This window comes from Schistocerca serialis, chromosome 7 (assembly GCF_023864345.2).
Source record: "Schistocerca serialis cubense isolate TAMUIC-IGC-003099 chromosome 7, iqSchSeri2.2, whole genome shotgun sequence".
NCBI lineage: Eukaryota > Metazoa > Arthropoda > Insecta > Orthoptera > Acrididae > Schistocerca > Schistocerca serialis.
The window spans coordinates 125,201,467-125,215,293 of record NC_064644.1 but is presented as its reverse complement, the minus strand read 5'-3'; the positions used below and the strand labels follow the sequence as shown (position 1 = coordinate 125,215,293).

The window sequence follows — 13,827 nt, the reverse complement described above, 5'->3', positions numbered from 1 at the left end:
GCTGATTATGAACTTTATTATGTAATACCAAACCAGTACAAGTGCAGGAATCCTGAAGGCTGTAAAGGAACAAATATATCTCCAGTTAAAGTGATTGATCATGACAATTACAAGGATTACCAAGAAATAAAAATTCAGGTAAAAGAAAGCTTTTAAGCATGAAATTGAATAAAGTCATTTACAATTCAGTAGAGTCTGTCCTTGTTTCATAATGTTGTTGTTTTGAACAGTAAATCATAAGTTTTGAAAAGAAACATGTGAAAGTGATAATACATAAATTCCAGAAACAATATATTTGTGCTTACTTACAGCAGTAAAGCCATCTATGAATGGATATGCATTAGATGTCAGCTTGTCTGCTGATGTACTTTTTACATAGTGATTATATTCACAATGCTATCAATAAAAATATAGACAGTGACTAAATTAATTGCTAACACACAATCGAGGATACAGTGTGTTAAGATTATTTATTTGAAACACACTGCAGAAGGTGTACAAAAGCCTGATTCCTCAGAGATACACTTACAACAACACAATACGAAACACTTTGTTTTACCAGGCCAAACAGCCCAGTGCACTTGCATAACAAAGATATGGAAACTCATCTTTCACTTGTAAGACAGTACACTTAGTATATTTCTTTTCAATGTTAATACTACCTCCATAGAATACATATGAGTATTGAATTTCACACGGATTTAATCTTATGCATCCAATTATTTCATGCAGCATCTCGAGTTGGATCCTTCTAATGTCTTGTTAGTAGTTCACCTGTTTTGTGGTCAAACTGGTCGAGCTTCATTTTCTCTGCAAAATCTCTGCAGCAGTCACTACCATCAGGGTTCGAATACTATCATAACGTGCAACAGGGCTGAATGTCTGTCTCTTCATAATCAAGTCCCTGAATTTGTACATGTTCGTTGGCCATAGGTCAACTCTTGAAGCAAACTTTCCCATTGTCTGCAGTTTTCTTGCATAAGACCCATCAATTTAACTAGTACCCACATGTTGTTCTCTTTCAGGGATTTCAGTTCTTCATGAATGGCCTCCAGCCAGGCCAGCCACTTTTACTGCTCATCTGTAGAGCTTCAGTTTGCAGTCTTGGATCGTAGTCCCTGATGCATATAATACTGAAACAGTAGGATTCGGAAGACCAGCCATTTATGCCATTATTTAAAATTTCACTGGCACATTTGTGTTTGATATATCTTAAAGGGTAACATGCTATAAAAGACCAATATTACACATGAAAGCTTAGCTTTTCTTGTAGCTATTCTGTATGTTTATTAATTTAAACCATCAACTTTTCCTGTTCGTGTGTTTGTTGTTGACAGAATTCGTCACATGACCTATGCTCTGAATATCTGCTATCATTGGCTTGTGAGGTCCCATGACATGAACTATGAGTGGCTGACAAAAGCACATTGCAATGTTGATTTAAGTGCTTCTGAAGTGACCATTCTGTATTTGGTGAAATTCGTATTTATACGTTTGTAATACAAAAATATGCATCATACGTGTTGTCATGCATCAAAGTTCTCCCCAGATTCATTGGTTTTTGCTAGGTTTCATTCTGAGCAATATGTTTCTGTACACTGGCCTTCAGATCAGGTAGATATCGAATGTTTCCCTGGTAAGTGCATTCTTTTAGGTAGACTCAGAGCCAAAAGTCACTCGGAATTAGATCAGGTCATGCTCTGGGAAACCTCTGGAAAAAACATGTTAATGGAGAATGTGGAAGGTTGCATTGAGCAGATCTTTTGCTGGGCAAGTAACATGGGGTCTTGTCTCAACTTGCATGAAAACAATGGTTTTCACACAGTTGCACTCTGCCAAAGCAGGAGTCACATGCTGTACAAGGAGGCTTTCATAACTTGTAGACATCACAGTACACCTCTTCAAAGAAGAACGGATTGAAAAATAGAGATGCTATTGAATCCACACCACACAGTCACATACAGTAAGTGCAGTGGCTTTAAGTGCACAAGGCGTTGTTTAACAGTATATCAAATTCAGCAGTTATATTTATAAACTGGGCACTGTAGTGTAAAATGTGCCTCACCGCTCCACAGAATATTGCCCGACTACCTGCAATCAACTCCAATCCATGACAGAAATCGAAGAGAAAATTCAGAACGTTGCTGTGTATCATGGGGTTTCAGTTGCTGTACCATGTGGATTTTGTACTGGTAACAGTGTAAAATAAACCACAAAACTTTCCATGCTGTTGTAAATGGGATAGACAATTCTTGTGACATTGCACAACACTAGCACTATCTGGGCATATGCTGCATGGTCAGTTACAGCAACACCAACCTTGTCAATAACTTCTGCTGGGCTAGGACACTTTCCTCTTCTAGGTGAACTCCAAGCTCACTTGTGTTTTTGAATTTCATTATCATCTTCTTTAAGTCATTTAATGATATCAGGCCTGTTGGAACATTCACTCAGCAATGCTCTCTCAATGCAACGTTGTAATTGCTGCTGTTCACATAAAACAGTTTCACTAACAGCGCGTGGTCTCTCTTCTCAATAGCTATACTGTTCACTCACGTTATGGCTTATCAAATTACAGCATGGATGTCATATTATCATAAAAACAGTGTACAATGGCAGATTTGCATGTGGTGGCCAAAATTGGAACTAATTTTTTCCAGCATAAATTGGTTCCATTATCGAAGACAGTCATTTTCTCCATCAGTAGGTGGCAGGTGGCGAGTAGCATGAAGTTCTTCAGTTAGTTTATAAACTGTGCTGGAGCATCTGGGACATAGTTTTACTACAGTATCGTAATCGTAATACTGTTAATGCCGTCGATCCCAGTGACCAGCTGACAAGAGCTGAAAAACCGGAGTGTTTTAAAGGGAGCTAGTGTGAGGCTATGATGTGATGCCCAGATCATAATGTCTGCACGTGTTCTCATTACTCTGCTGTATTCACCTAACAGCGTGTTAACTGCTGTATCAGATCCCCATTACATGTTCTTGTACAAGAGATAGAGTTTCTTACACCACGTCTCACAAGCTAACAAATATGTTTGTCTCTCTTCCCTTGGGTTGCTGTGGCAGTCTTCTTTCTGCTGAATATTTATTTATCATTTGCTGGATGGTGTTGTAATGTGTCGAAGTGCTGACCGACTTGTGACATACCAGCATGTTTCCTGCTTTATCTTCTATCTCTGGCTTAACTTTCTATTGCCTGTGGCTATGCGAATGAGTTTCAGTAAAAATTTCTGATTTCCCACCCCCTACTGTTCTGTGCCTTAACAACACAGTAGCATGTCTAACATGTTTGTGTGCCATACAATAATTATAGCTCACACGTGCCCGCGAAAGGCAAAGGTCCCGAGTTCGAGTCTCGGTCCAGCACACAGTTTTAATCTGCCAGGAAGTTTCATATCAGCGCACACTCCGCTGCAGAGTGAAAATCTCATTCTGGAAACTTCCCCTAGGCTGTGGCTAAGCCAGGTCTCCGCAATATCCTTTCTTTCAGGAGTGCTGTCCGGCCCCGGTAGCTAAGTGGTCAGCGTGACGGCATGTCAATCCTAAGGTCCCGGGTTTGATTCCCGGCTGGGTCGGAGATTTTCTCTGCTCAGGGACTGGGTGTTGTGTTGTCCTAATCATCATCATTTCATCCCCATCGACGCGCAGGTCGCCGAAGTGGCGTCAACTCGAAAGACCTGCACCAGGCGAACGGTCTACCCGACTGGAGGCCCTAGCCACACGACATTTCATTTCATTTCATTTCAGTAGTGCTAGTCCTGCATGGTTCGCAGGAGAGCTTCTGTAAAGTTTGGAAGGTAGGAGACGAGGTACTGGCGGAAGTAATGCTGTGAGGACGGCGTGTGAGCCGTGCTTGGGTAGCTCAGTTGGTAGAGCACTTGCCCGCAAAAGGCAAAGGTCCCGAGTTCGAGTCTCGGTCCGGCACACACTTTTAATCTGCCAGGAAGTTTCAAATGCTTATCATTTTTATTGTTTAGCTATGTATTTAATTACTTTTAATTTTGTTTGCATTTGCAGGAGCAGGTTGCTAAACTTAGTGTGGGATCTATTCCACGTTCCATGTGGGTGACACTAGAAGATGACCTGGTTGATAAATGTAAACCAGGAGATGATATTACAGTATGGTGAGCATGACTTGTATTTTTTAAATTCATTGTAGAGTGTGTGTTTTTTTTGCATGCTAACTAGTCGATAATGCTGTGAACAGTACTTCATTTTATTAGAGAGGATTCTATGATGCCTTTATCTTCTGTAAAAAGTATATCTCACTTCACAACAGATCATGGTTTAAGAGTGGTGGTTTTATTTGGATAGAGCAGAGGTATGTTATTGACCTCATGTTTTTTTGCAGTGTTCCAGACTAACCTCAGACAGAAAATTTTCATGAATGTATATAAGAATACTATGGAAAAATATATTTAATACATCCATAGACATTCTTAAAAAAAGCTCAGAAAAAGAGCTGAGTCGGGGGGAAAAGAGTTACACCAAATTACTGCTGTTTATCTTGCATTGGTAGCTTAATATTTACCTACATCTGTGAATACTGAGTACTGTTTGCAGTATATTAATACCTGTCATACATCTTCAGAATAAACACTATTACTTGCTACATAGCATCCTTCAGTGTAGCTATTCCGGTAATTTGCAGAGTAAGTTGCTAATGAGGTAGGTTTTCAATTTTCTTGTGAATTAGTAGGAAATCCCATTTTATTGCTTTGTGTTGGGTGGAGGCTTGTTGAATATCTTTCCACCTATGTACATTTATGCACTATAAACTCAGGAAAAGGAAACAAAATCTACAGAAAAACTTTGTGATTGTGCAATCATAGTTCAACTGAAGCTTATTTTTGTCAGTAACAAAAAATATTAAGCAGAAAATGTGTTGGTAAGTGTGTTCAGAAGAAATCCACATTGCTTAAAAATTCTTCTGCAAGATGTTCAATTATCTCTGTCACACAATGTTCTTATGCTCCCTTCTGCCAAATAAACACATATTTACTTTAGGAGCACTGCACTGTAAGATAATTCCATAGGACAACAAAAAGTGAAAACATACAAAACAAGCCATCACCCTTGTTTTTAGGTTAACACAATGAGGAATTAATCTCTGTAAACATGCTGGACATGACAGTGGTCACAATTAACAGCAATAAAATATTATATAGAACAGTCTTGATCACATAAAACACTTTTATTCATAAGTGGTGACTGGTTTCGACCTGATGTGGATCATCTTCAGACCATACTCTGTAATTTGGAGGACAACAATAATATAATAACAACAGTAATACAATGAACACTAAATTAAAAATAAATTATAGTTGAACTTTCTTATAATGACATCGGTTACATTGACATCTCGGCTATAACATCATGATTTCTGTGGCACGGCCTTATTCCTTGTAAGGAACATACTTCTCATCCATGCTTAATATGACAAATGTATATGCATGTACCTCTTACATAACATCATTTTCAGCCTCAGTTATTAACAGGATTTTTGAAAAAGGAAATCTGTTGTTTTAATACGGCAGCCTGACATATTCTCTCTGCCTTTCCATCAGCAATAGATGTAGAATGGACACCTCACCTCATTGTTAATGTAGCACATTCATAATACACTAGTGGTGACAATTACAGAACTCGTCAACAATACAAATTATGTCAATTTACATAACAATTTGTTAAGAAGTACACGCATTTTAAAACAGCATGGCCAGTAAACGAAAAGTTTTGACAGTGGAAGAAAAAGTGAAAGTGGTTCATGAAATCGAGAATGGCACAAAAAGTTTGTCATGTGTCATCAATTTGTAAATTTCATTGTCCAAATTATTTGGAGGAACAAGGATAAAATTGTTACTGTGTATGAACAAAACGGATCTAAAATTAAGCAGAAAAGAAAAGCTGAACCGAGCAATGTGGATGAAGTGCTGCTTAAGTGGTTTAAGCAACAGAGAGGCATCAGTGTACTCATTAGTGGACCTCTCCTTAAGATTAAAGCAGAAGAATTTGCCAAGAAAGTAAAAGATGAGGAATTTGTGTGTAGCAGTAGGTGCATCGACAGATTCAAGTAATGTCATGGCATTTTCCCACATGCTGTTAGAGTGTGGAAAGGTAGAGAAATAGTCTGATGGTGGTTCAAAGAACACTCTGCCAGGCACTTAAGTATTAATTACGTAGTAGTGATGTAGATAAAAAATTAGTCTTATTAATAGTGGAGTGATAAGAGATAGACCACATCTTCAGATGGGCAAGCTCACAAGTTGTTCACAGCCAACAGTTTAAATTTTGCACTCACATTGTATGATTTCAAACAAGCATAATGACCTGATGTGACCAGAAGCAGATATTAATGCTCAAACGCTAAATGAGACACCATGTGTAAAATTCCTTGGAGGTCAAAGCGTATCATCACATACATAAACTAATGAAGAGAAGCTCAGTCAGTTGTATTTTGACCTTAGAGGCAGTTGTCATTGGTAAAATATTATACAGAACAGTTTTGATCACATAGAAACACTTTTACATGCAAGTAGTGACCGGTTACAACCCAGTGTGGATCATCTTCGGACCATACTCTGTAACTTAGAGTATAATAGAATAGAGGGAAACATGTAAGATAATGAACACTGAATTAAAAATAAGTTATGCGATGTTATACCCAGTGATGATGTGGGGAGATAAAAGCACAGAGTAGGCAATGATGTCAACTGCTGACTGTGTTGTGGCATCATGGAGTTAAATAGCAAAAGTCCTGCCCCTTGCTTGTCACCCTAAATCATTTTTAGCCAAGTGGATACAACACATTTGACATATGTGAGGCAGCATGAATATAAAACTTAATATGTTCATGTTGTCTGACATATGTTGCATATGTTGTAGCCTGTTGGCTAAGGATGACATAGGAAGACAGGCAGGGGGCAGGACATCTAATGTTTAACTCCGTAACACCGCCAATAGTCAGCAGTCGACATTAGTGGATGGTATCTACAGCTCCTGTTCTGTGCCATCGTCTCCTCATATTTTCGATAGGTATAACGTCATATAGAATGGAACTTTCTAAATTACATTCTTTCTAAATTACTTTCTAAATACTTTCTAAATTACGTTATATGTATTTGGAGTTTCACTGCTCCTCCCCCTAGCTTCATAAAACATGTTCATAATTCTAATGGCTTCTAAAGTGTCACTAACAGAAGGGATAGGCATTTTATTTATGTATTTCTTCCTCCCTCCCTCACTCCCTCCCTCCCTGCCTCTTCTTCATCATCTCTTCGCTCACTTCATGGTCACTGTGGCCCCGAGTCTTCAATTCATTTGCAATTTAATCTTCAGTTTGTGCTGCGGTTGTAACGAGATCATCATCTATTGTTGCATACATTTTATAGTCACACTGATTTCTGGCAGCAATGCAGATAGCACCAGATCATCAGTGTCATTGAATGTGTCTTCAGTTTCAGTGGCATTTATTCCTTCAGTTGTGATTCCCACATGGCAGAAACAGTTCTTGATGGTTTAGGCTGTGACCCAGCTCCAAGCTTTGATAATGAATCTGACTGCATCCATCAATGTAATAGAATAATCCTACTTTTTCTTAGTGCATTGTATCATTTTCAGTAATATGGGCTTATAGTAGTGGCATTTCAGACTCCTAATTACTCCTTGGTCTGTGGGCTGCAGTAAGCTTGTCGTATTAGCAGGAAGAAAAAGAGCGTAATATTCTCCAGATCAGAGAGTGCAGGATGTGCTGGACAGTATTTTCCTTTCCAGACTTCTAAGCCCCAATTCCAACACCTTATGCCAGCTTCAGGACTTCAGAGGTCATCCGAACCTTGTTATTAGCATTGGAGTGAATTGACAGATTTTTTTACATGTTTAAAATACCTAGGATTTTTGATTTACATATCATGGGCAGTTTTTCTGTACAAGCTCTGCTTTCTCTTATATTATTATGATAGTCATTTCTCCCTATGTAGGTTCAGAGGAGAAAGTTATTGATTGAAATTTCATGAAAGATCTTGGTACAACAAAAAATGTCTTTGTTTTCATGATTGCCACCGCAGTTCACGTATCATATCCATGGCACTCCCTCCCCTATTTTTCAGTAATATGAAACAAGATGCACTTCTTTGGACTTTTTCAATGTCTTCCATCAATTCTGTCTGCAAGGATCCCATATCACACATCGGTGACCTAGCAGACGGCAAACAAGTGTAGCGTAGGCAGTCTCTTTAGTAGATCTGGGATAGACCTGTTGTAAGTGTTCTGCCAATAAAACACAGCCCTTGGTTTTTCTTCTCCACAACATTGTCTCTGTGATTATTCCAATTTAAGTTGTTTGTAATTGTAATTCCAAGGTATTTAGTTGAATTGACAGCCTTTAAATTTGTGTGTGTTATCATGTAACCAAAATTTAATAGGTTTCCTTTCATACTCATTTGGATGTCCTGACATTTTTCCTTATTCAGTGACAATTACAGTTTTCCTTATTCAGTGACAATTGCCACTTTTTGCTTCACACATATATCGTATCTAAGTCATTTTGCAATTAGTTTTGATCTTCTGAAGACTTTACTAGGTGGTAAATGACAGTATCATCTGCAAACCATCCAAGAGGGCTTCTCATATTGTCTTCTAAATCATTTATATAGATTAAGAACAACAGAGTACCTATAACACTTCCTTGGGGAGCACCAGATATCACCTTTGTTTTACTCGATGATTTTCCTTCGATTACTAGATACTGTGACCTTCCCGACACAAAATCGTAAATCCAGTTGCACAACTAAAGCAATACTCTTTAGGCATGCAATTTGATTAGAAGTCTCTCGTGAGAAATAGTGTCAAAAGCCTCTAGAAATATAGAAACAATTTGAGATCCCCTGTCAATAGCACTCATTACATCATGCGAATAAAGAGTTAGTGGAACCTCAATATTACAGTCTCCAATTTTATATTTTTCACAATTCTGCACCATAAGTTGTAGCCTCTGTGAAAAACCCACAAAATCAATGCTGAAAATTCCCCAATTTTATATTTCTTCCTAGTAAGGTTTACCTCAATTCTAAGTTCTTACTGGATGTCTCGCTCAGTGGGGGGTGGCGGAGTTAAGGGAATATTGTTGGCCATTGTAAAAACGGGAGACATGAGAGAGGAAAGCTGACATAATCAGCAACTGGTGTTGCCAACACAACTTTCAACATTTAGCTTCACGATGTGATTATGATACAACTACTGCTAGGTTGCAGCGGTAATGGAAAAACGATAGTCGATCCAAAGCATTTTGGACCGATACAACATGTGACGAGGGGCCCAGCCACTGCCTTCTCTTGTACCACTTATAACTCAGTCTCATCTTTTTGCATATATCTACAATGTACTGTAATCAGCAACAGATTCAAACACTGAGTCTTGAAGAATACGCTCGGTCCTAATCAAGGAAATATCTCCCATTTCTGGTTAGTGAACCCTTATTGGCTGGTGACTTGTTGAGCCACCCAATAGCCAGCGCAAGCACCACACGACAGTAACACATGTAAAAAGAGTTCGTGTACTGGATGTGTGGAGAGGGCGAGTGGCCTGTAAATGAAAGGAGTGTGGGTAAGGGCGAAAGCATTTTATGAAGTGCTGAAAATGTACTTTTCCAGTAGATGATGTGCTGTGACAGAGATGTCACATGAAAATAAAACAAGGGTTTTGTGATAGCACATTTTAAAAACTTTTGTGTTCAAATCTGAGACGATAGTTGCAAAAATTTCACACACTACTCACATATATACTTTGCACCACACACTCCACTCAGTGTAGATCATACAGATTGACAGCAATGGTAGAGGGCATGAAGCGAAACTGTATAACCTGGCTTTCTTTCAAATTTACATTTTACACAGCGTCCAGAAATTCACTGAGCCGACTTCTAATAGGCTTGTAATGTCAACTGGGCAAGTAAACCCATTTTTTCACATCTCTGTTTCTGTTGTCAAGCCAAAAATAACACTTTATCAGTGATGAGCAATGAAGTGCAGCTCACAAGGAAAGCAGTAAACAATAACAGCAATGATGACAAAGTTTGTCATTAAGCATATGTCCATATTTGTGTTTGTGGTTTAAACACTTAGCTGTTGTGATGTTTTTGGTTTAATTCAACATGTTCATAAGTTTTGCTTTTTTCTGGGTGAGCACAAAGGATGATCTCTCAAAAACGCATGTTTTAAATGTATAATTTGTGATACTTGCAGGTCAGAAAATAGCTCGACTACCTTGTACCTAGATACCAATTTAAGGTTTTTGGTGAGTTTGTACTTGCTGTTACACACCTGTGATTTTGACGAACTGATGAAACTCATTACCACAAATTTTTGTGTAAACATTGTATTGTACATTAAATTTCTTTCACTTGGACAGATTTTATACAAAGTATTGGAAAGGATTGCAATTTTTAATCATATATGAAATTACATTCGTTTTTGCTCATATCTTGGGGCGTTTTAACATTTTCTTCGATTCTGAATTTTCCTCAGTTTTGCATTATTTAAGTCTGTACTGCATGAATATGTAAAATAGGGGTTGCAATGTAGTTGTGTTTAACAAGAATAAAATTTTCTGAATCCATGCTGACTGTGTGTTAATAGACCATATCTTTGAGGTGATTTATAATGTTTGAACACAGTATATGTTCCAAAATCTTACTGCAAATTGACATCACTGATATGAGTCTTTAATTCAGTGGATTACTCTTATTTCTTTCTTGAATGTTGGTGTGACCTGTGCAACTTTCCAGTCTTTTGGTATGGATCTTTCATTGAGTGAATGGTGGTATATGATTGCAAAGTATGGGGCTATTGTATCGGCATACTCTGAAAGGAACCTAATTGGTGTGCTATTGGGACAAGATTGCATGCCTTTAAGCTATGTTGCTATACTGATGATATGTACTTATATGTATCTCAAATTGGCAGCTGTTATTGATTCAAATTCTCGAATATTTACTTCATTGTCTGTGGCGAAGGCATTTTGGGAAACACTGGCTTTGTGGCCCTATCATTGGCAGTATTACCACTGATATTGCACAATGAAGCTATTTGTTGTGTACTTTACATACAACCAGAATCTCTTTGGATTTTCGTCAGATTACAAGACAGAGTTTTTTTGTGGAAGTTATTGAATGCCTCTCACATTGCAGTCCCTGCTAAGTTTCAAGCTTCGGTGAAACATCGCCAATCTTAGGGATCTTGTGTTCTTTTAAATTTGGCATGCGTTCTTCATTGTTTCTGCAACAGTGTTCTGATCTGTATGTGTGGTGTTGTTTTTTTTTTTTTTTTTTGTTTTTTTGTTTTTTTGTTTTTTTAAACATGGAGGTTCAGTACCATCTTTTATTAATTTATTCAGTATAAATCTCTCAGTTGCCTCACGTACTAGTTCTTTGATTTCAAGCCACATCTTGTCTACACTTACACTGTTAGGTGGGAAGAAGTGGTGACAATCTTTTAGGAAGGTGTCAAGTGAATTTCTATCTGCTTTTTTAAATAGATATATTTTGCATTTACTTTTGGTGGAGTTGGACGTTGAGATGGTCAGCCTTGCCACAGTGACCCTGTGGTCACTAATCCCTGTACCTGTCATGGTGCTCCCTATTTGCTCAGGATTATTTGTTGCTGAAAGCTTAAGTATGTTTTCGCAACTATTTACACTTCGAGTGGGCTCCTAAACTAATTGCTCAAAATAGTTTTTGAAGAAAGCATATAGTGCAATTTCTGACAAAGTTTTATACCTACCAACAGCTTAGAACATGTATTGTTGCCAATGTATTGAGGGTGGATTGAAGTCACCACCAACTATGATTGTATGTGTGTGGTACATACTTGAGACGATACTAAAGTTTTCTTTGAACTGTTCAACAACTGAATCATGTAAGCTGGGGAAGGGCAGGGGTCGTGAGGGGGGGGGGGGGCAGTACAAGAAACCAATTATTAGTTTATCCTGGTTGTGAAGTGTAACCTCTACTCAATTTCACTGCAAGATAAACTACTTCTAACAGCAATAAACATGCTGACACAAATTGTATTTGATCTATCCTTTGTGAACACTGTTAGGTCCTTCATAAAAATTTTGGCTGAACTTATCTCTGGCTTTAGCCAGCTTTCAGTACATAGGATGATTTTAGCCTCTAGCACTTGAAGCCCTGGTTCTTCCCCAATACAGCTATGACAGTTTATAACTACAGTACCGATTGCTGCTATGTTTACCCTCTTCCTGTGTTTGTCCAGGACCCTTCAAAGACTGAGGCTCTATCTGCACTTTCCCGACACCCTCTAATCTAAAAAAACCACCTAGTGCATTTTACACAGCCTCCACTATCTGTGTACCCACTATCTGTGTACCCACCTCCTGTGTGTAGTGGACACTTGACCTATTAAGCAGAACCCGAAACCTGAGCTCTTTGCAGTTCAATGAGAAGTCTGTTTGGTCTCCTTTCACGTTTACTATCAACAAAGTGCATTATAAACAGATAAACTTCAAGTGTGATTTAATTATTGGAGTGTGAATGGCTCTTGTATCCTACTGCAACACTGCTGTATGTACTGTGAGAGCTGCAAGCACAGTTAATCACTCATGAATTAGAGGTTAGCCGAACATCATGCATAGCAACAGTATTTCACATGTGTGAAATGTAGGAATGGCTCATCATCTGAATCGCTCACAAAGGTCACTCAGTAACATTATGGAGTTAGCAAATCTTAGTATAGATGTACAATAAGTTTTCCATAAAGTATTATTCTTTGCAAATGAGAAGAGTAGTCATGTAAGTATTAAAACAAGGAGTGATAGATTAATGGCAGACAAGACCTATAACTGATGGAGCAGCTATGCTGCCTAGCAAAAAAAGTGAAGCAGCCAGAAAGGGAGAAGGAAATGAAATACAACTTTGCAGGCAGTGAGGGGATATTATGTTAATTCAGTGCTTATAAAATTGAGTCAAATTTACGAAGAACTTGGCAGTATGAGTCCTCTTTTCGTTATGATGATGCACCTCTCGCTGGTCGGGTTGCTAGTGCTGTTACAGTTGGAAATGGTGTCACAATGTCATTGTATCATCCTCTCCTAAAGCAAGCTGGCCCACAGCTGTTGTAATCGGTCCTCGATATTGTGTATACTGGCACCAGGATGGAGATGATATCCGAGCTGGCCCCACGAATGTTCTGCCGGGAACACCGAACGAGGTGGCGCAGTGGTTAGCACACTGGATTCGCATTCGGGAGGATGACGGTTCAAACCTGCGTCCAGACATCCAGGCATTCCATGATTTCTCTAAATTGTTTGAGGCAAATGCCGGGATGGTTCCTTTCCAGGCGCACGGCCGATATCCTTCCCCATCCTTGACACAATCTGAGCTTGTGCTCTCTGCCTCAACATCACAAAGGCAGTTTGTGGAGACATTTTGTGTGTGGATGAGCATCGTCCTGTTGAAAAATGACACCACAATATTGTCACGTAAGAGCTAACACATAAGGATGCAGTTTGTTCATGACTTAATGTTGTGCTATCGGAGTTCCCTCAAACATGGTAGCATCTGAGGGAACTCTGACAGCACAACGATTCGTCGTGAACATTGTCATGTGTTGGCTTTCATGTGATGGATGACCAGGATTTATTTGATATTTTATTTATTTATTTACACAACTGGTTCCATAGGACCAAATTGAGGAGCAAATCTCCAAGGTCATGGAACATATCAGTACATGAAGTTACAACATAAAATTAATAAGAGATAAAAATAAAATGTTTATTAACCCGACAAAAGTCAATCCATAAGTTTAAG

General features: G+C 38.5%; 1 protein-coding gene and 1 non-coding gene across 2 annotated transcripts in view; both read left to right on the top strand.

Annotated features, from left to right (window-relative positions):
- The window catches only part of LOC126412312 (DNA helicase MCM9-like), a 167,707-nt gene that overhangs the window by 43,653 nt on the left and 110,227 nt on the right, over nucleotides 1-13,827 (top strand). The window contains exons 5-6 of the mRNA XM_050081833.1: nucleotides 1-138; nucleotides 4,023-4,129. Coding sequence (XP_049937790.1) covers nucleotides 1-138; nucleotides 4,023-4,129 — 245 coding nt within the window. The remainder of the gene's footprint in view (nucleotides 139-4,022; nucleotides 4,130-13,827) is intronic.
- Nucleotides 3,856-3,930, top strand: Trnal-caa (transfer RNA leucine (anticodon CAA)). The gene has a single exon. It is a non-coding gene; the product is annotated as a tRNA-Leu (tRNA).